General features: G+C 37.0%; 1 protein-coding gene across 6 annotated transcripts in view; it reads left to right on the top strand.

Moving 5' to 3' along the window:
* The window catches only part of GASK1B (golgi associated kinase 1B), a 59,874-nt gene that overhangs the window by 16,546 nt on the left and 19,306 nt on the right, over positions 1–24,022 (top strand). For all 6 annotated transcript variants that reach the window (XM_054485808.2, XM_054485810.2, XM_054485812.2 and 3 more), the window contains one exon: positions 12,270–12,484. In XM_054485808.2, coding sequence (XP_054341783.1) covers positions 12,270–12,484 — 215 coding nt within the window. The remainder of the gene's footprint in view (positions 1–12,269; positions 12,485–24,022) is intronic.

Here is a 24,022-nt window from a genome sequence, read left to right as displayed (position 1 = left end):
CTTTTTCAGCTTGCTCTATATCATTATATTATATAATACATATTTGTATTATAATCATTTGTTTAATCATCTGTTCCTTCCCACTACTCTCTAGGTCTGTGAAGGCAAAGATACTTCCTTTAGAATTGTATTCTTTAGAATTGCATTCTTTAGAATTGCATTTCTGTGTCTTAGCAGAGAGTCTGGCCCATAGTAGATGCTCAATAAATATTTTGAACGAATGAAGGAATGCGTTCATTGCTTGTTCCTTGGACTCTAAACAGTAAAACTATACTGGAAGCCACCAGCTGCTAATACTTAGGACATGTAATAACATTTTTAGTCTTAAGTCCAGGCTGGGCTTTCTCCTGGAGGATCTCATAAGGAATTCATTGTAGAGGTAATAAAAAATGTTTTTGGTAGCCTCCTTACAATGCAAATGAAAGGTTTATAGGGCTTATTCTTGTGAGAACTATCAATGTGGTGTGTTGGCATCACACTCTAGTGTAATTTGATAATGAGTTTTCTGCAGGAGGAACAATAGGATTTAATTTAGGTATATATTTCTCTGATGATCTGGCTTGGTCTGGGAGTAGATCTTTTAATATTTGAGAGAGTGAGAAGCCAGCAAAGCCTGTAAGTAATCTACCCTAAATGTTGTTTCTGTTCTGACTTTTGATTAATGTTTATGAAAATAGATTTATATCTGGCACCAAGAAAGTGGTTAGTCTGTGTTGCAAGTTGAATTTGGATATTTAAGTTGTCTTAGTTAATTTTTCTAAGAATCCTATGCAGTAGACTTTTTTTAAAATTATACTTTAAGTTTTAGGGTACATGTGCACAATGTGCAGGTTAGTTACATATGTATACATGTGCCATGCTGGTGTGCTGCACCCATTAACTCGTCATTTAGCATTAGGTATATCTCCTAATGCTATCCCTCCCCCCTCTCCCCACCCCACAACAGTCCCCGGAGTGTGATGTTCCGCTTCCTGTGTCCATGTGTTCTCATTGTTCAATTCCCACCTATGAGTGAGAACATGCGGTGTTTGGTTTTTTGTCCCTGCGATAGTTTACTGAGAATGATGATTTCCAATTTCATCCATGTCCCTACAAAGGACATGAACTCATCATTTTTTATGGCTGCATAGTATTCCATGGTGTATATGTGCCACATTTTTAAACCTCATTTTAGAGATGAAAGAAAGGCAAGAAGACTGCTCAAGGTCATGTGATGAGTTAGTTGTCCAGCAAAAATTTTTGTCTTCTAACTTCCAAGTCTTTTCTCTTTTCATAAATCTGCTTCCCTCAACAAATCCTTTAAGGGGACCTAAGGTACTCGTCTTTCTCTATCACCACAGCCTACTAGAAAGTTTAGTTATTTAATATAATGAAACAGATGACTTATACACTGATGCACAGATATAGCTATGAGAATCTCCTTTTTTTCCTCAAGGAGACAAAGCAACCTTAACCATAGCTAAGAGTTATTGAATTTTCCTAGATATATATACCAGGTACCGTTCTAAGTACTGTGCTTGCATTATTTCATTAAATCCTCATACGAATTCTACCAGCTGCACCCAGATGTCATTATGCCTGGGGACTCTGACGAACATTTAACAAATATGGAAGTTGAGGCCCAAAGTAATTATAAAATGGATATGTGATGTGAAAAGGGAGATGTAAGAAGGAGTCAAATGCTGTGATTTGAATGATCTGCCTGCCCTAGCCTTTCAGTTAAAGCTCTCTGTTGATTTAGTCAAAAGACAAAGAGTTCCAATTATAAAGCTCATCTTTAGGTTTTTTCTAAATTGGCAGGACTGGTGTGGGTGATCCAATCAGCTAGCTCAGTTTAATCTGGGACAAGATCTTGATTGTGTGACTTGATGAGTTCTAGATGATTCTTCTTAAATACAAAAAGATGTGTGAAATTAGTGGACTTACTGGTATTGTACTTTATAACAGACTATTTTCCGACAGGTTATGCTCCAAGACAGCCTAGAAAACGAGAAGGTGCACTTGAGGCAGGGCAAGATAGTAATTAATTAGGCAGAGCCAGCGGTGTGCCACAGTGTAAGATCCAGCAGCTACCACTGGAGCAGATTTTCTTCCTATATGTTTCTGTGTAGGAAGTCTTAAAATGAATTAAAATGTAGCATCAAAGGGCCTTAAAATGTTTGTGTGCAATAATGAAGTATTTTTCAATTGTGACAAAGAATCTGGTGTGATATATCACATAGTACTTACACTGTATTTGATGTGTGTTGTCTATTATACCACCTAACAATTTTACACAGCAGATATTACTCTTATTTTAAATAGGAGAATCCTGAGGCTCACTGAGCTTATAAAATGTGCCCTACGTCACCTACCTAGAGAGCAATGAAATTGGAATTTGTGTCCAATTCTGTCTCTGACACGGAAGTTTCCTCACGTTGCTTCTGTTAACCCACACTACCTCACAAATATAACTTACTACAATTATGGGATAATGTCAAAAATGTACAAATTTTAGCATGATGGTTTCTGATTTTACCACTATGCCAACATTTCTATTTAATTTCTTTTTTCTATTTAATAATCTAACATTGACAATATTTTTACTCAAGTGCAGTATTGATGTATCATTGTGAACACTGCTACAAGTTTTTTTTAATGCAAGCCAAGGTGCCAGTGCTTACCACATTTTCTTGTTTACCATAAAAAATCACGTGTATCAATGTGATGAACATATTTGTTTTCTGCCAAATTGTCCTTGCAAGAGTCTCAAATTATTATAAAAGTCACCAGATACTGTGTGGTCCTGATACATTTCGATAATTAAAAAAGTGAAAATATCCTAAAGTATTTATCTAGCATTAGACAAAGCAGACTATGTCCATGTAAAAATCAAGAGAATAAAAACAGAGAAAACCCAGCACCCTTCTGTGATCTTTGATTTAGCAGCTTTGCCAGAGCTTCTTCTGTAGTCTGCACAGTAGTGTGAATGAATCTCGAGGGACACCATTTTGGTAGCATTTAAGCATTGTACTATTTTTCATGCCCAGCATGGAAGATGCATTGTGTGTGCTTTATTTTTAGGATGCTGCTTTATTGCCACAGAGCTGTCAGACGGAATTAAGGTAGCCTAGTTCCAGGAATTCTGTATGTCAAGGCTGCTTAGATGACAAACTGCAGGCACCCCACAAACTTCCATTTAAATTCATTGTAGATCCCAAGTTGCTCACTGTTTTCCAACTTGTATTGCCTCTTCGTATTATAAAGTAGGAGAAATATATGGTATGTTTCTCACTCTCTTTTCAAGCCTATATGAGCAGCACTGTGAGTTCTGGGTGAATGTGCAGTTGCCGAGGCAGGGGGATGGCAGCTTTGCATTTTATATTGTTTCAGGCTCTCAGGTAAGGACACGGTCATTTTACGGGGGGTGTTGAGAATAATACAGATGTCCTCACAACTTGCGAACATACTGGCTTCCAAATCCTAGAAATCTTTGACGCATAGGCAAACTTTCTGAAAATATTTATTTAGGAGTGTGTAATCATGTTTTATTTTTTAAAAAGTTGGATTGAAAGTATGTTGTGTTCTTCCTCAGAAAAGCCCTAAGGCTATTTCTTTATGAATCAAATTGAGCTGGTCAGCTTAATACATTCATTCATCAGTGAACAAAAGTTTACTGAGCCTCGGCTCTAAGCAGCGCTGTGCTCCAGTGTCCTCTTGTTTGCTCACTACATAACTTCATAGGCAAACGGGGAACCGGGCAACCTTCTCTGCTGTGCTTCTGTAATTTGTCCTTGGTCCCACACTCTGCTGGGATAAAAGGGGTGATTAATGGTTGCCACAGTACCCACAGCATAAGAGATGCATGTGCCTTAACTCCATGCAATCTATTGTCTTCTATAGGATCACATTTATCTTTTCTTCCTTTAACATGTATTTATTGAGCATCTACTATGTGCTAGCCACTATCCTAGCCACTGGGGCTGCATCAGTGAACAAAACATTCAGGAATCTCTGCTCTCGTGGCACTGACACTAGAGGGCCATGTGTGAGTACAGTGTTCTGGAGGAAATCTTCCAGTTACCGATGTGAGGATTCACTAAGCACCTTCCCAAGCTCAAGGAGGTGGGCTCTTCAGTGGGAGTGAATCTGCTGCTGTCTCTGAGTTGATGTAAGGACCACACAGGTGCAGGAGTGCTAGATAGCTCTTTCTACCTAAGTTAAAAAAGAATTGTTACAGTTCCAATGTGTTTGTAATCAATTCAATTCAATTCAATGGCATTTTTATGTGTGAGGCACTGCCCCGGGTACTAGGGAAAAGTGGTACAGTTTGTAATTTAAATAGCTTTGTGTTTGGGGGTGTGGATGGGCAATGTAGACTCCTTGCAGGTGAATCCTGATTCTGCCACTTGCTAGCTAAGTGACCTGGGATAAGTTACTTAATCTTTTTGTGCTTTATATTTTATTAGCATAATAGGGATAATGATAATAAAAACAATGATGGTAACATTACTTACCTTAGAGTTGTCATGAGAATGAAATGAGTTAATATGTATAAAATATAACATTGCTTAACGCATACTAACACTCTTTTTCTTTTTTTTTCTGAGACAGAGTCCTGCTCTGTCGTCCAGGCTGGAGTGCAGTGGTGCGATCTCGGCTCTGCAACCTCTGCCTCCTGGGTTCAAGCAATTCTCTTGCCTCAGCCTCCTGAGTAGCTGGGATTACAGGCACCTGCCACCACGCCCGGCTAATTTTTGTATTTTTAATAGAGACAGGGTTTCACCATGTTGGCTAGGCTGGTCTCAAACTCCTGACCTTGTGATCCACCTGCCTTGGTTTCCCAAAGTGCTGGGATTACAGGCGTGAGCCACTGCGCCCAGCTAACACTCTTGAATGCTACCTTTTTCTTGCCATTTCTAAGCTGATGTAGCTCTTTGTGATATGCTTCTTTAGATTTTCTTAGTTGGTTTATCTAGATTGATGTTTACTTGAGTAGAATAAATGGGCACCTAAAATTTTTATTTAAAGAAGGACCTTGGAGCTTATGGTGGATAATAGTGAGATCTCTTATTTGTGGAGTGCTAGGCAGTTTGCATCCATTATCTTATTAAATGTCACAACAGTCCCCTACATCAGATGATCTTGTACACATTTCCCGAGGGGAAACTGAGGTTGAAAGAATAATATATGTTCCCTGAAAGCCCACAGGTAGCGGGCAGTAGGGCTGGGGTACAGACATGGGTCAATAGCTTCATTCCTCAAAGCTGTGCCTTACTGCCTCCCGCTATCCCTTCACATCATATGTGAGCCTCCAGTGACTGCAGCCTGGGGCTTTCCCAGTTAATCATCCATCCAGATTGCAACCACTTTTCCCATTGCCTTGTTGCCTGATTCCTGAATGTAGCCATGATGCCTAACTGTTCCCCTTCTCATGATAGTGATCTGGGGTCAGAAGGAGAGAGGCAGTAGTGTTTCCACCACCCCTATTTTCATCGTCCCAGTATATAAGAGATACATGGGAGTGGATAGTTGAGCACAAGCTGGACAGAATGAGGGCATCAAAACCTCTGCACATCCCTGTTTCTATGTCTCAAGCTTTTCTTTAATCCTTCCCAATTCATTTGAGTGAAGACAGTGAAATTACACCTTACTAGGATGTCATGCCAGGCAAATTTTTATTCTGGGGCCATGGACCATTCCTTAGACTCTAAGAGCTATCCATGAACATTGGGGGATTCTGAAAAAATGCATTCAGAATTTTTGAGTGCTTGCTTTGTTCTAGACACTGCATCAAAAGTTGGAGATCCAGAGGACTAAGAAGTAGTCTCTGTTCTTCAGAGCTCTCAGCTTGGAAGACAGGAGACAGTGAAGCAAACCTACCTTACAAAAAAGGTGTGATAAAAACCTCAATGGAGATATTTTTAGGAGGCCCTGTAGGCACAGAGAGGGAGAATTTAGCCTAGAATGTGTATGTAGGGGGTTGAGTGGGAAATTATAAATACTTTTGGAAGAGGTAATGCCAGAACTGGTTCTTAAAAGTCACTGTGGGTGGTGTGAGAGATGGGATGGGTGCAGAAAGTATAGAGAGAATAGACTATGAAAAACGTGTGAAAGCAGAGTGTGTTCAGGAAATTGCAAATAATTCTGAAAAACAACAGATTAGGGTTTGGGGGCACGATATGAGTTAAGCTGTGGTAAGTGGTGAGTGAGTGTGTTTTATGTCCTGCAAGGAGCCTGGACTTTATCTTGCAGAAAATAGGGAGTCACTGAAGGGTTTGAAGAAAGGGAGTGATGTCATGGGCTTTGCACTGTAAGAAGTAAGAAGGTCACTGAGGTCAGGAATTCATGGCTCCTTTAACTGGATTAACAAATGCTAAATTGTCCAGGACTGAGTCACCCTGATGTGACCAAGATTTCATCTGCAAAATGTGATTGTAGAGTCTGGCACAGTGACCACATCATCACCACCCTCTGAAGTCAAATTTGATTCCTGTTTTTTAAAGTGGAATATTGAGACAGGAAGAGTCTTGGAGTTTCCATTTATACAGCAGAAGTTCAGGGCAGACCTAGAAAGCAGAAGTTACTGCCCATTTGTCAGAACAAAGAAGAACGCTTTGTTTTCAGAGGAGAACTGGCGATTTAGGTTGTTTAGGTAGTTGGTGATGAAGTCACAAGACATTCTCCTTTCCTGCTTCCTTGACTTCACACTTAGCTAACTCCTGAGGAAGTATGGAGATTATTTTAACTCAGTCAGGCCTAGAGAAAACAAACTATGAAGTGAAAAACAGTTAGATAAATAAATATATGAAACGTATTCGGAATCACCCAGAGACCTATTTCTTTTTTATTATTTAATTTAATTTTAAGTTGAAAAATAATATTTGTATATGTTTATGGGCACAATGTGATTCTTTGATATATGTTTACAATGTGGAATTATTAAATTAGGCTAATTTAAAAATCCATCACCTTATTTTTTTAAATTTAAATTTTAACATTCATTTTTTAGGCTTCTTCAAATCATAGGATTTTTTTTTTGGGTGAAACATTGTAAATATATTCTTTTAGTAATTTTGATATATACATTATATTATTATTTATTATAGTCACCATTCTGTGCAATAGATCACTAAAGCTTATCCCTCCTGTCTAACCAAAACTTTGTACCTGTTGATCAACGCTTTTCCCATCTAACCCCCTCTCCCAGCCTCTGGTAGCCACCATTCTACTCTCTACTTTTGAGTTCAACTTTTTTAGATTCCACATATAAGAGAGGTCATGCAGTATTTGTCTTTCTGTGCCTGTATTATTTAAAATAGTGTCATCCAGGTTCATCCATGTTGTCACAAATGACAGAATTTCTCCCTTTTTAAAGGGTGAATAATAGTACTCCATTATGTTTATGTAACAAAACACATTTTTCTTATCCATCTTCTGATGATGGACACCTAGGTTGCTTCCATATCTTAGCTATTATAAATAGTGCTGCAGTGAACATGGGAGTGCAGACATCTCTTCGGCATACTGATTTCAATTCCTTTGGATAGATACCCAGAATTAGGATTACTGGATAGTATGGTAATTCTATTTTTAGTTTCCTGAGAAACTTTCATACTGTTTTCCATCATGGCTGTATTAATGCACATTCCAACCAGCAGTGCTAAGGGTTCCCTTTTCTCCAAACCCTCACCAACACTTGTAATCTTTTTGTCTTTTTGATCATAGCCCTTCTAACAGGGGTGAAGTCGTATCTTATTGTGGTTTTAATTTGCTCGAGGGCAAGTCCCTAGATTCAGGACTTGTTTGGCCATATAAAATCTATGCCTATGTAATCTACAGACTCCTACCTCCCCACCTACTGTTTTTAAAAATCATGAAAACCTTATGGAACTTTATTTCTTTTCGCATTAAAGTTTTCCTTCAATGCGTTGTTGACAGTTGCGATGGGGCCCAACAGAATTTTTTTCCTATAACAAAGATGCCACTCAAGTTTGACTGGCTTTTGTTTTCTTCAATGGGTATTATAGAGTTGTTTTTAATGAAGGACTTGAGCTGGACTGTCACTTGCTTTTTATCTTGTTCACAAGGAGTCTTGGAACATGGCCCGTGCAAGAGAAAGAACTTTTGATTTCAGAGCTCAAGACTTTTCTTCTTATTTTTGCTCAGTGACAAATGCTCACAGACATTCATTGCTCCACCCAACATGCTTAGCATTCACCTATAATTCCCCAAAACCGCTCAGCCAGTGCTCAAAGTGAAGGGCATTTAATAAATCTAGACAAAGAAGATTGTGTAAAGCACTCATTCTAAGTGAATTTTCATGTTCATCTTCTCAGAAGAATGTCTTCTTTGTGCTTTTGAATAAAAAATGATTTGGGAGAGCACCAAAATTCAGCATAAATATTCAGATTTCAGAAAAAAAGAAGCTTTCCTGGCAAGTCTCATCTTTTAGGACAGCTATATAACCTTTAATTCACATGAACACCCACATATCTTTTAAAACCCGCTTTCTCACCACTGTGACAGAATTTTATCTCTTCACTTGTTGAGATTTCTCTAGAGAGTCCAGTACTGCATCATTTTGACAAACCTGAATGTGGAGAGATGAATGCTTCTCATCTCTGAAACACTTCAGGGTAAGTTGCTTTAACCAGTTTCCTGTTTTCAGAGGCAATTTTTCTGTCATCTCTTCAAATCCATCAAGGTTCATTTAATTCTTTCAAAAGCCTTATATTAAAAGAAGTGGAATTCTCCTCAACAGTAGTACTCATTGCTCTGAGATCTGGAGTTATACTGACTACTATTATTACCTGCAAGGGCCACACACACATATATGTAGCAAGAAGGCCTGTATGTGGAAAGGAACCACAGCCATCTGTGACTCAGTCTGTCTTACTGCTCACCATGCTTTCTTCTTGTTCTCTGGAAATCCCCTTTCCTGAGGTGCACTGATTTCTAGCAGGGCAGGAAAGAATGTCTTTATGCGATAGTTGGCATTCAAAATATTTTGCTGAGGGGAAATGGATGAATTGGGAGAAAAACATAGGCTATTAATTGAAAACCAATTATACTTATCAGCTGAACACTTTATTTGGCAGTTTGAGAACACCTTTTTAATGATTAGTATAGAAAATTATCATTCCAAAAATTTGGTGATCTAAAATAGAGAAATGGTGACTGACATACAGTATACCCATAAACTAAATTAGGGGTTAACGTATAGCCTGTGGGTCAGAAATGGCCTACTGCCCGTTTTTATTTTGTGAACTAAAAATAGTCTCCATAATTTTAAATGATTAACAAAAATCAAAAGATTAGTGATATTGCTATAACCCTTGAGACTCATATGAAATTTAAGTTTGAGCATACACAATAAAATGTTAATGGAATAGTTACAACCCCTTGTTTATGTATTGTCCATGACTGCTTTTGGGCTACACTGGAGTTGAACGGTTGCATAGTTGAATAGTTGTGATATTTTAGGCCCTCAAAACCTAAAATATTTACTATCTGCCTTTTATAAAATTTGCTGATCACTGGGCTAGATTATTGCATTACAATTAAAGTGGTACTATTTAAAAATAATTAAAAGAAATATTTATAGTATAATATTTAGTGAAATAATTATGACAAACTGCATACAAGATGATCCCAAATAGCTTTTTTTCTTTGCATAATTTTTGCCTCTTTCTCCTGGTAGAAATGTAAGCTCCATGAAAGCAAAAAACTTGACATTTATCTATTTATGTATGTAGCTGCAGGTTTTAGAACAGTGCTTAGTGCACAGTAAATGCTCAAGAAATGGTAAAGGTCAGTTGAAGCCTGATGAATTATGTGATTATGTGATGTATATATGTAATAATCATCAGAGCAAAACCTTTCTGGGGCATGTGTTTATGTTAGGCACTATGCTGTGAATTTTAGATGCACGATCTCATTTTTTCCTAATAAGGTCAGTTTTGAATGTATGTTGTTGCTTCATTTTACAGGTGAGAAAAACAAGGTTTAAAAAGGTTACATAACTTCTCTAACGTTACAAAATGAAGACATAATGTGACCAGAATTCTGTTGGATTCCAGAGTCTGAGCTCTAACCACAAGTTATACTCTTTAAAAAAAATTCTAGAAGCAGTTTACCTATTCAGATGAGAAAGAAAGGGATAGAAAAATACTGGAGGTAAATATACAAATAACAGAGCCAATTATTGGGAGATGAGGTTATAGGTGATTTTTATTTTCTTAGCTATACATTTTTATGTTTTTCTATATTTCATGAAATGAGTGGATTTACCTTTAATTAGTTTTACAATTAGAAACAAATGTTTCTAAAGGGAAGAAAAACAGCCCAGCAGGTTTCAATTGTTTATGTAGATCATTTCCATATTTCTCCAAAGGCCTTATATGAATTGCTGAGGAAACTGCTGTCCCTCTGACCTGTGTGTTGATTTGTGTTGAAGTTCGCTGTTAGGTTTCAATTCCCTTTGAATACTTTCTAGCCCTGAGCATGCAAAGTGCTCTTTGTGTTTGTATAACTTTGATTCAAAGACACTGATAGAAGGAGCTTCTTGGTGTTTGTTTTTAGACGCCTGAAGTACACACCTTTGGAGGCTATGTGTGTGTTTTCTATTTGTATTTGGTTATACTGGCCCAGTGCTGTCTTCCACAGCATGATGGATTGCTTTTACCTGGAATTTATTCTTTTAAAATAAATTGGCATAGTACTTGGGATATACACATTTAAAATTATCTGATATCTAAGAAGATAATTAGGCCCCAGGAACCCCAAATCATTTACTAAGGTAAAAAGACATTGGAAGGAGAGAGAGAGTGCTACAAATGAAGCTCTTTTGTTATGGCTCACATTTCTTTCTCTACTCTTCTTTTAGTTTTGTATCAATGATTGTGGCATATTTTCCATAATCCAGTAGACTTTCCACATGCCCTGGCCTACATTGCAAGGCTAAAGGGAGAAAGATTTTTCTTTGAACAGAACTGGAATTCAAGTGATTAGAATAATTTAAGTGAATGCTGTTAAAACTATTAAGGTTAGTATAACACCAAACTCAGGAGTGGTTAGAGAGGAGGACTGTTTCCTGTGTTAAAGACTGGAGATAAGAATTCTACAAGATGGCAAGACAGTAAGGTGGCAAAATAAAAGTTTCTAATAGGCCATAAAGTTATATATTGAGAACATCTGAGGCTATTTAAGAGTGGTTTTAAAAATTCCTGTGACAAGTCTGAACATTCTAGTTGTAATTTCAGAGGCCTCTGTTGTTCAGGCCTGTTAAGAATGAGTTAAGTGGGCTTTATTGGATCTTTGTAATTTAGTTGTTTTTATCAGGTGCATCATTCTGATTTTTGGGTTATAAACAAAGCTGCTCCACACCATCTCTTTGTGACTTTATTGGGCAGAAATGGGGGCTTGGGAATGATGTTATTGGTTTTAAGCTTGAAGTGTTGTTTGATGTGTCTGGATCATGGTCTTCCTTGTTTATGATTATTTCACTGGGGCCCATAATTCTTTGTAGAGTTTAGCAATGAAAGAAATTGCATTTCTAAACTTCCAAGAGTGAGACAAAACAAATTGAGTGACAAGTTAAAAAAGATCATCTATGAACATGCAGTTGAAGAACTGACATTTGCTTAAATGCACTTGGTTGAGGTTATGTGTGAATAAATGATCCCTTACCAAGAGCACTGTTGTGCTTGCACAGTTTCTATCAGGAAAGAAAAAAACCTCTTGCCTCTTTTTTTTCCGTCTTTGGAGATTATAGTGATTGGTGTGAACCATACAATTTCACTTTTAAATTTGCGACTTCTAAAAATTCTTTTTCTTCCTGACATCATTATGTGGCCTCAGGAAATCAGACAGTTGTTATTACAAATAAAGAGCAGCTCCACTCAGACATTGAATAGACAATTATAAATGTCTGGATTCTTTCCCTTTTTGTGGTGGCTGCTTTTAGATGTGGAATAAAACCACATTAACCATAGGACGTTGTTATTGGTGCTTAGTAGCCTATTCCTGCCACATCTATAAAGTATCTTGTTTAAAATTTTTTTTCATTGTCTAACAATAACTTTCTGCTTTATGAGACTTCAAACAGGAAGCATTGAGGTATGAAAGTATTAAAACTTCAGAAGACAAAGGCATCATAAAATATTGTCAAATTATACTCTCACATTTGATAGGTGAGCGTGAGACTGTGAAAGAGTGAAGGACCTGCTCAAAGATACACCCTGAGTCAACAGTGTGCTGAAAGTGTGTTTGTTTTTCTGATTCCATAGATGGCCGCCCATGCCCCATCATTCTTTGGGATGCATCTTTATCTCCAGCAAGTAATGACACCCATTCTTCTGTTAAGCTCACCTGGGGAACTTATCAGCAGTTGCTGAAACAGAAATGCTGGCAGAATGGCCGAGTACCCAAGCCTGAATCGGGTTGTACTGAAATACATCATCATGAGTGGTCTAAGATGGCACTCTTTGATTTTTTGTTACAGGTAAGTTTATCAAATCAAGCAAACAGTTATCTAAGACTGGCACTGAGTTATATTAGCCTGACACTAAGGAATGTTCAGCACCTGGAGTTTTTATGAAGCTGGTGATAACTTCTATTCTCTTGGTGCAAAAATAATCGTGGTTTGGGCCATAATGGCCAAATGTAGATGAGGCCTCTAAGTAGCAGGCTTCAGAGAGAATACATTGTAAATGTTTCTTATCAGACTTAAAGAGGTACTAGACTCTTAATCTCTCCTGGACCAGGAAAAAGATCTGGAAAGGGAAGGGGATTCTCTACAGAATGCAGATTTTCTGCACAAGGGACAGCTTAGCAGGGCCATTTCAAAATATATCAAAAATACATCTTGGGGTAAAATACTTTGATTTCTTTCAGGGCCCACTGTCTGTCATGTTGGTGTCTTATTGCTGCAAAGAGAGTCTGTTTTGTTGGTCTTAAGTTCTGTTTTAATGTTAATGCCGGTCAACTGTGCCTGAATTCCAAAGGGAAGAATGTATAAGGCGGCATGCCCAACCACCCATTCCCATCATGGCCTGAACTAGTGTTCAGGTTTACTTTCATTTTTTAATTTTAATTTTTTTAAAATTTCAATAGGTTTTGCGGGGGACAGGTGGTGGTTTGTTACATGGGTACATTATTTAGTGGTGATTTCTAGGTTTTGGTGTACCCATCAACTGATCAGTGTACACTGCACCCAATGTGTAGTCTTTTATTCCTCACTCTCCTCCCATTCTTTCCCCTGAGGCCCCAAAGTCCATTGTATCATTCTTATGTCTTTGCATCCTCATAGCTTAGCTTCCACTTATGAGTGAGAATATACGATGTTTGGTTTTCCATTCTGAGTTACTTCACTTAGAATAATGGTCTCCAATTTTATCCAGGTTGCTGCAAATGCCATTATTTCATACCTCTTTATGCGTCAGTAGTATTCTATGGTATATATATACCACATTTTCTTTATCCACTTGACTGATGGGCATTTGGTCTGGTTGCATATTTTTGCAATTGCAAATTGTGCTGCTATAAACATACGTGTGCAAGTGTCTTTTTTGTATAATGACTTCTTTTCCTCTGGGTAGATACCCAGTAGTGGGATTGCTGGATCAAATGGTAGATCTACTTTTAGTTCTTTAAGGAATCTTCACACTGTTTCCCATAGTGGTTTACTAGTTTACATTCCCACCAGCAGTGCAAAAGTGTTCCCTTTTCACCACATCCATACCAACATTTTGTATTATGGCCGTTTTTATTTTGTATTATGTATACAAGATACAAAATATAAAATATAAAATACAAAATACAAAATACAAAATATAAAAATTGTATTTTAATTTGTATTTGTATTTGTATATTTATTTTGTATTATGGCCATTCTTGCAGGAGTAAGGTGGTATCACATTGTGGTTTTGACTTGTATTTCCCTGATCATTAATGATGATGAGCTTTTTTCATATGTTTCTTGACCATTTGTATATCTTACGAGAATTATCTATTCTTGTCCTTGGCCCACTTTTTGATGGGATGGTTTCTTTTTTTTTTTTCTTGCTGATTTGTTTGAGTTTCTTGTAGATTCTGGATATTAGTCCTTTGTCATGCATAGTTTGCAAAGATTTTCTCCCACTCTGTGGGTTGTCAGTTTACTCTGCTGATTATTTCTTTTTCTATGCAGAAGGCTTTTAATTTAATTAAGTTCCATCTATTTATCTTTTTTGTTGTTGTTGCAATTTGCTTTTGGGTTCTTGGTCATGAAGCCTTTGCCTAAGCTGATGTCCAAAAAGGTTTTTCAGATGTTATCTTCTGGAATTTTTGTGGTTTCAGATTTTATATTTAAGTCTTTCATCCATCTTGAGTTGATTTTTGTATAAGATAAGAGATGAGGATACAGTTTCATTCTTCTACATGTGGCTTGCCAATTATCCCAACACCATTTGTTGAATAGGGTGTCCTTTACCCACTTTATGTTTTTGTTTGCTTTGTTGAAGATCACTTGGCTGTAAGTATTTGACTTTATTTCTGGGTCCTCTATTCTGTTCCATTGGTCTATGTGCCTGTTTTTATACCAGTATCATATTGTTTTGGTGACTATAGCCTTATAGTACAGTTTGAAGTCAGGTAATGTGATGGTTCCAGATTTGTTCTTTTTGCTTAGTCCTGCTTTGACTGTGTGGACTCTGTTTTGGTTCTATGTGAATTTTAGGAGTCTTTTTTCTAGTTCTGTGAAGAATTATGATGGTATTTTGATGGGAATTGCACTGAATTTGTAGACTGCTTTTAGCAGGATGGTCATTTTCACAATATTAATTCTACCCATCCAAACACACATCGGATGCGTTACCATCGGTTTGTGTCACCTATGATTTCTTTCAGCAGTGTTTTGTAGTTTTCCTTGTAAAGATCTTTTACCTACTTGGTTAAGCATATTCCTAAGTATTTTATTTTATTTTTTGCAGCTATTGTAAAAGGGATTAAGTTCTTGATTTGATTCTCAGCTTGGTTGCTGTTGGTGTATAGCAGAGCTACTGATTTGTGTACATTAATTTTGTATCCTGAAGCTTTACCGAATTCATTTATCAGTTCTAGAAGTTTTTTTGGAGGAGTCTTTAGGGTTTTCTAGGTATACAATTATATAATCAGTGAACAGTGACAGTTTGACTTCCTCTTTACTGATTTGGATGTCCTTTATTTCTTTCTCTTTTCTGATTGCTCTGGCTAGGATTTCCAGTATTATGTTGAATGGAAGTGGGGAAAGTGGGATCTTTGTCGTGTTCCAGTTTTCAGGGGGAATGTTTTTAACTTTTCCCCATTCAGTATAATGGCTGTGGGTTTATCATACATGGCTTTTATTACCTTAAGGTATGTCCCTTCTATGCCAATTTTGCTGTGGGTTTTAATCATAAATGGATGCTGGATTTTGTCAAATGATTTTTCTGCATCTGTTGAGATAATCATGTGGTTTTTGTTTTTAATTCTGTTTATGTGGTGTATCACCTTTATTGACTTGCTTGCATATGTTAAACTATCCTTGTATCCCTGGTATGAAACCACTTGATCATGGTGGATTATCTTTTTGGTATGCTGGATTGGTTTAGCTAGTATTTTGCTGAGGATTTTTGCATCTTTGCTCACAGGGATATTGGTCTGTAGTTTCCTCTTTTTTTCTGTTGTGTCCTTTACTGGTTTTCCTATTGGGGTGATACTGACTTCATAGAATGATATAGGGATGATTCCTTCTTTCCCTATCTTATAGTGGAATAGTGTCATAGGATTGGTGCCAATTCTTCTTTGAATGTCTGGTAGAATTCAGCTGTGAATCCATCTGGTCCTGGACTTTTTTGCTAGCAATTTTTTAATTACTATATTAGTTAGGGTTCTCTAGAGGGATAGAACTAATAGGTTTGATGTATATATGAAGAGTTTATTAAGGAGTATTGACTCATACAATCACAAGGTGAAGTCCCACAATAGGCCGTCTGCAAGCTGAGGAACAAGGAAGCCAGTCCAAGTCCCCAAATCTCAAAAGCAGGAAAGTCGACAGTGCAGCCTTCAGTCTGTGGCCAAAAGCCTGAGAGACCCTGGCAAACCAGTGGTTTAAGTCCAAGAGTCCAAAAGCTGAAGATCTTGGAATCTGATATTTGAGGGCAGGAACCATCCAGCATGGGAGAAAGATGAAGGCTGGAAGATTCAGCAAGTCAGCTCCTTCCACCTTTTTTGCCTGCTTTATTCTAGCTGTGCTGGCAGCTAATTAGACGGTGCCCACCCAGATTGAGGGTGGGTCTGCCTCTCCCAGTCCACTAACTCAAATGTTAATCTCTTTGGCAACACCCTCACAGACACACGCAGGAACAATACTTTGCATCTTTCAATCCAATCAAGTTGACATTCAATATTAACCATCACAATTACCGTTTGAATACTACTGCTTGTTATTGGTCTGTTCAGAGTTTGTGTTTCTTCCTAGTTTAATCTAGGAGGGTTGTATATATCCAGGAATTTGCCCATCTCCTCTAGGTTTTGTAGTTTGTGCGTGTAAAGGTGTTCATAGTAGCCTTGAATGATCTTTTCTATTGCTGTGGTATTGGTTGTAGATTGTCCCAGGCTTAGAGGTCAATTCAGTTGGTTGGGGGCTTAGAATTTTATTTTTGGTTCACATCATCCTGCAATAATCATACTCATCATAGCTACCATTTATTGAGCTATGAGGAGTAGTCTTACCCCATTTGGGACGTGAGTAAACTGAGGTTTGATGAGGTTAAGTATCTCACTCAAGTTCTTACAACCACTGAAGGCTGGAGCTGGGATTTGTTGGGATCCGTTGATGGTAAAAGTGTCTTCTTTCCAACACTCTACACTGTGTTTCAATGGTCAGTTGGCCACGTAACTTATTTTCCTTATTTTCTTTCCAATTAAATTTATTGCAAATTTTTCATGAAGATTCTGCATTAGAGAATAATAAATATTGATCATCTACATAATTGTGTGACTCCTCACATTTTATAAGGTTTTCTTATGACTCTTTTCTCCCTTTGATAAATATCTCAGGACTTTCTCCACCCCCTTATTCTGATTACTCCCTTTCCCTTCACCCATTTTAGAAAAAAACTTTTCCGTTGTTGCATTGTTAACTAGTATCTTGTGGAAATTTAGGATGGCCTTAGAACATTTGGAAAACATTATCCTTTTGTTAGTTCATTATTTTGTGAGTGTGAGTAGGAGGAAGAAATTGCAGAGGGACAACAATGTAGGAAGAAAACCAGTTTAGTACAGAGTCACAGTCTACGAAATAGGAACTTTGATGGAGGAGAGAAGGATCTCTGATGTCAGTGGTGCAGAGACACCAGCAAGGACTGAACCGGGGAGTAGGACATTTGACTTGGCAAGGAGGTGGTTAGCAGCCACCAAGTTCTGCCTCCTTAAAGAGTGTTCAAGAGTCCTGCTATGAGGCTGTAACTGGTTTTAAGCATTATATATGCATTATCTCATTATTCCATTTTATTAATGTACTAGTTCTGTGAAGTAGGCATCCTTTCTCCATTTTATACGTAGGTAAACTGAAGCATAGAGAAGTTATTATCAAGAACTATGAAGAGTCTGGGATTTTACTTTACTTGGAAGCTAACAAGGTAGTCTGACACAGGTTGATAGACGTTAGCAGAAGATATGAGACTCCTGGGTCAGAGACAAATGACTTTATTACTTATGATATAGCAGGTGGCATCAGTTTTATGCTCCCTTGCCTCTCAAGTTCTATTGGGGTGATACAGAGTGGCCTTGGTGAATGCTTCAGACAGTGTGTTTATGTCACTCCTGAGAGACTCTAAGCTTAAGAAACCCCTCATTCTCTAAGGGGCTGCTAGCTAACCTGCCCAATATTTGCCTCAGATGGATACATTATCATCTTTGTCAGGAAACAAATCTGCCCTTCATCTCAGAATGAGATACTCTCTGGTGTGCTAACACTCTTAAAAATACATGCAGAGGCTGAGCACGGTGGCTCATGCCTGTAATCCCAGCACTTTGGGAGGCCGAGGCGGGTGGATCACAAGGTCAGGAGATCGAGACCATCCTGGCTAACACAGTGAAACCCTGTCTGTACTAAAAATACAAAAAATTAGCCGGGCATGGTGGTGGACGCCTTTGGTGCCAGTTACTTGGGAGGCTGAGGCAGGAGAATGGCGTGAACCTAGGAGGTGGAGCTTGCAGTGAGCCGAGATGGCTCCACTGCACTCCAACCTGGGTGACAGAGTGAGACTCTGTCTCAAAAAAAAAAAAAAAAAAAAAAAAAAACTTGCAGAACAAAATCTAAGATGTGCAGAAATGCCATGAAGAATTGTCTCTCAACAATTATCTAACTTGTTCAATGTTACATAGCTAGTAAGTTCGTAAACAGAGATATCATTAAATCTGGCTGATGGTGGATTCCATATTTTTAGCCATTGTTGTATAACTGCTACCAAGTTATCCTTGGATTAATGAAACAAGTCAATATGATAAAATGTAATAGTAATAAAGTGGAGAATGAATGAAAGGACCTAGAGTGAAGTAGGTAAAAGTTCTCACTATAAGATCAAGTGTTTGGGGAGTGGTAAGCAGAGATATTCAAGTTACTGAGAATGATTAGAAGGACAATGGAAAGTAAATTTTGAACCTGGCAGTGAAGTCTATGAGAAAGAACCTTGAGGTTTGAAGCTGATGAACATAAGACCTAACCTATTGTGAATAGAGGGCAAATCCTTATGTTCTCTAGTGACATGTATTTTAATTCTGAACCCCTCAACTAAATCTCATTCTACCCTACTGCCTTCATCATTTTCTTTTCTATTGAGGGAAACTCAATTTATGCAACATCTATTGTGTGTTATAGTGAAGAAAACAACCACAATGGTAGCAAAGTAGTACAATGTGATTATCCTCACTGTCCCACTCTAAGTTTTTAAAAAGCTATTTAGTTAAGAAAATATGGTGTATGAAACGAACGATAGATCCAAGGATTTCTGGATGACATAATATAAATTCTAATTTTTATGAGGTCAAAAGAGAAGAGCACTTTGCCATAAAATAGTGGAGAAAGAGTTTGAGTAGGATTGTAGGCTGTCAATGATAGAAAGGATAGGAAAAAGCATGAGTAAGAATATAAGTTTGGTACTGTTCTTATAACATTCAGGGCATTCTAAATATACCATTTGAAGCAGAGAGTTCTTTGAGGGGAGTAGTAATGCTTGCTGCCTCTAAGAGATATGATTCAACATAGAGGAAGAGAGATGTTTCTCCAAGATGTGTGTTTACTTTGTAACTTTCTACTATTCATACATGTTCCTGACTGAGCAAGAACAAATTCCAGCTGATCCCCAGTCTTCTTCTGAGTGCATCAGCAGCTTTAATCATTATCGTGCCTATTGTCTGTGGTCTTGAGGACGAATCTGAACATGTGAATTCACTATTAGGAGTTTTCAACAAAAATAAATATTTCAAATCTGTTGCCCTTCTGCCTGGGGTGGGAGGGCCTTTCTCTTTTTTGATGCTCCATAAGGTTGAGGTCTCTGCAAGACTTTACTAGAACTTACTCAAATTATAACACCAAGATTGGAGCTCCTGATTTTAGCTATGGCTAAAGCACAAAGCTAAAATCAGAAGTTAATCTGATTATTAGAAGTTAATTTGGTTAGTATTTACAGAAGTAATACGATTTTTCAAATCATATATTCAGGGATAGCAATTGAGAGAGTGGACTTACCTATTTTGTTCATTCAGTATTTATTTATTTCCCACAGTGCAAAAGGTAAGAGGCTAATTTCTTGTAGATGTTGCAGCATTTTACAGTTTCAGTAGTAAGGTATGAAAGTACCTCTTTCCTTTTCTCTTACCAACTGTGGGAAGTGGAAAGTAAATTAATATTTTTGCTAATCTTGTAGATAGTGATGGGGTGTTATTTATATTTTTCAGTTTTTCATTTTGAGTGATATTGAGGATATTATATTTTCTTTCCCTTTTTTAAAATAGAGACAGGGTCTCGCTCTGTTCCCCAGGCTGGAGTGCAGTGGTGTGATCATAACTCACTGCAGCTTCAGACTCTTGGACTCAAGTGATCCTTCCACTGAGTAGCTGGGACAACAAGCACATGCCACTACACTTTTTAAAAAATTCAAAAATTTTTTTTAGAGACAGGTCTCATCATTGTGCCCAGTCTGGTTTCAAACTCCTGGGCTCGAGCGATCCACCCACCTCAGCCTCCCAAAATGCTGGGCTTGAGCCGCCACACCCAGCCTCTATTTTCAAATATTTATTGATTATTTATATTTTACTTTCTGTGAATTGCTCATTCAAATCATTGTGCTTTTTTATTGCATTCTGTAGCTTTTTCTTATTGATTGGCAAAAAGTTTTTGTATATCATGAAAATTAACGTTTGTCAATCCTGTGTCTTAAATAATTTCTCTTACTTTGTTGTTCTTCTTTTGACTTGGCTTACAGTAGATCTTATTCCAGAGGAGTTTTACTTGTTTTTAATAAAATCATATCTTGATTCTTTTATTTCCTGTATTCACCATCATACAAGTTTTTTTTTTTTAATTTAAATTTAATTTTTTTTTTTGAGACAGAGTCACAGAGTCTTGCTCTGTTGCCTAGGCTGAAGTGTGTTGACATGATCATAGCTCACTGCAGCCTCAGTCTCCTAGCTCAAGTGATCATCTTGCCTCAGCCTGCTGAGTAGCTTGGACTATGGTATGTGCCACCATGGGCCTGGCTAATTTTTTGATTTTCAATAGAGACGGAGTCTCGCTATGTGGCCCAGGCTGGTCTTAAACTCTGGAGCTCAAGTGATGTTCTTGCCTTGTCCTCTCAAAGTGTTGGGATTACAGGCATGAGTCACCGTGCCTGGCCATAAAATGCTTATAGAACAATATCAGTCAAAAAAGTGTATTGAATAAATGAATAAATAAATGGACAAACAGGCCATTTTTCGTGAATGCCATAGTAAATAGTTATTATTATCTATACACTCTTTCTCATCAATTACACTGAAAATTTTATTTTAAATCAGAATAAATGCTTCATTTAAATGGTATTTAGGAATGTATTAGATGGATATTTGTGACAATCTTAGAAAAGTTATGCCTGAAGCAAACTAAAATCACTTGCTCTATGATGCCAGAGCAAGAGCAAGGGAATATAGAACCCAGTTGTTAATTTTCTGTACACAGCATTCTTTTTGTTTCACCCATTTAACAAATCTACATTCACAAAGGCTATGCCATTTTACTGGGTCTGTAAAATGTGAGAGAAGCACAAATAATCTTTTATTCTTGAAGCGTGGGGGTATAAACTGCCTAGACAAAAATTCACCTCCATTAGGATGACAAAGAGAGGTATTCTAGAGAGTGTTTGAGTCTCCAAGATTTGGTCAAACTTCTCTCAAAAGATTATATAAAATAACAGGAGCACATTCAGGAGGTAGAAAACTTGCTTTCTGACCAAAGAGACACTGTATTGTGTCACTGTATTGTATTGTGTTAGGAACTGGGACTCTGCAGTCAATTACATTTCAGTCCCATTTCTGCTACTACTGATTTAACCTCAAGAAGTTGCTTGAACCTCTCTCTGCATTGGTGTCCTCATCTGTAAAATAGGAATAATAATGGTGCATATATAGAGAGCTATTGAGATGATTAAATATTTTTATATACATAAGGCATTTAGAATAATGCCTAGTACATGGTAGGTGCTCAATAAGTATTACTTATGAATTAAGCAACTGATCATCCAGAAATAAGCATAGAAATAAGTAAGAATTAAATAAACGATATTATTTTATCATTATTTTTATTTATTAAATTATAAGCCATTCCCAAATAATTTCATTTGGACTTTCGTACTTATATTATAGGCCTTCGCCTATTAAGTTTTAATTATTTTTGACTAGTCTGTCTTGACAAACTATAAATTTCTCAAGGGCAAGTCCCTGTCTTTTTCAACTTTGTAAAATTCTATTAGCAGCAGAGTGTCTGGAAATGTCACACTTACTCAGGGCATGGTTTATTGAAAAAAAAAAAAAAACTAGTTATATTAAAATAGTAAGTCCAAAGTATCAGATTAACAATGTTGAAAGTGAAAGATATAAAGTGTTCTCACAATACATGTATATTTAGTTTTGTTACAGGAAGAGAATTAGAAGTTTAGAAAATAAAAGAATCAAACAAGTAAAAAATATTTAATATTTTCACTGTTTGATGGCATTCTTCATATACTTACATTTTCTAAGAATAACTGTTTATTTAATGATAAATTAATGGGTGTTAACATAGAGGAGGACCAACAAAGATATGTCTTGGGAGATATTTTTTTTCTACCGTCAAAAAAAGGCTGCATGTATTTCTTTTCACTTGATTGTAACAGACTTTTCTGAGCTCTTATCTGCTCCAGACACTGAGTAGGTTTAGTGCTGGTAATAAAAGATGAATGAGACTATTTTCCAGCCCTCAAGAGTTATACAATCTAGTAGAAGAGACAGATAATCACAGCAGAATATAGCAGGTGTCATAATTAAAAGTAATATTTTATAGAAAGAAATTTCGAGAGTGTAGACAGAAAATGTGACATGTAATCTAGAAATGGAAAAACCTGCAGAAATTAGGTGAGTACAAGAGACGGGAAGAGAGTCTATAAGAGAGAGGAATTTTAGCAAAGGGTTGAGGGTATGAAAAAGTTAACTGAGTGGGAGAAATGGTGCTTACAGAAATATCCTGTTCCCTAAAGGTGGTTTTCTTTCAGATGGCTGCAATAAACTTATATTCATAAATTCAACAGACAACAAGAATATAAGTTGGTATGCCTTGCCTCCTAGATTTGTCTCTTTTAACTTAACTCTGTCCTCCTAATTCTTATCTGACTTCTAAAGAATTATTTCCTGAATCTAATGAATTAGATTAAGAGGTGTTCATCTTTGTCCTACTTTCTCCTATTTTTGATTCTGTGCATTATTTTTTTCCCACTTAATGGTGTGATAAAAGTAAGAATAAAAATTCCAACCAATCATTGTTGAAACAAGAGGGAACTTATTACTGTTCCTGGAAAGATCTTTGTTTCTGCAGGAACAATCTATGTGCATAACAAAGAAAGATTCCAACTATGGCCCCCTTGATAGATGATGAGGATTTTTCTCCTGCTTGATGGTCAAGGGTCTTGCTGCCAGCTTTCAGAGGTGAGTGAGGAAACACACTCACAGTCAGGTGCTATAACAGCAAGAGACATAGTGCTCCAGGGTCCTGGACATTGGGATTTCAAATAGTTTGGGTTGGTTTTATTGCTTTGCTGAGTCAGAATACTGCCAAACTAAATGACCTCTAGCCATGTATTTATTGGTAAGTTCAAGCAAACGAATGAAATAGTTTCACATTTGTTTTCAAGCAAACAGTGAGAGATGATGTAGTTGGTTGTTGCCTTGGCTTCAAGTAGCAAAGAAAGTCTGGGATTAGTTGTCAGTATTGGGTAGCATGCTGAATTGGTGGATCTAGGAAGCAAAAACTGTCAAGAATCAGAGGGTTTAGAAAACAATATATTTCTGCTTTTTATTGTTTTTGAGGCATCTTCCCAATTTCTTTTTATGGAGGTAATTAGAGTGGTTCACTTGGTCACAATGAATCACTTACTAAGGTAAAGGATATGGGAATGTATGATGCTAGGGATTAAAAATGACAAATTCCAAACTTTTGGGTATGGACATGCTAAGCACTAAACAGTATTGTGGTTATTATAGACTTTTAATAGTGTACAACTAAGTTTGTCATAAATGAAATTCAAAAGTCTGACTTAGACACAGTTTCTACTATATGCATTTCCATAGTTTGTCACTAGAAGAAATTATTTCAGTATTGATTATGTTACTTAAGATAATTAATAAAATAAAATAATGATGTTATCTTACTTAAGGAAGCTTCAGAAGACTTTCCAAATTATCTGGAAACATTACATCTTATTCTTCTGAGTACTGCTTGCAATAAGTGAGCATATTGGCCAGAAAACTTGGT

The sequence above is a fragment of the Pongo pygmaeus genome, chromosome 3 (assembly GCF_028885625.2).
Source record: "Pongo pygmaeus isolate AG05252 chromosome 3, NHGRI_mPonPyg2-v2.0_pri, whole genome shotgun sequence".
Lineage (NCBI taxonomy): Eukaryota > Metazoa > Chordata > Mammalia > Primates > Hominidae > Pongo > Pongo pygmaeus.
This window is presented reverse-complemented; position numbering and strand designations above follow the sequence as displayed.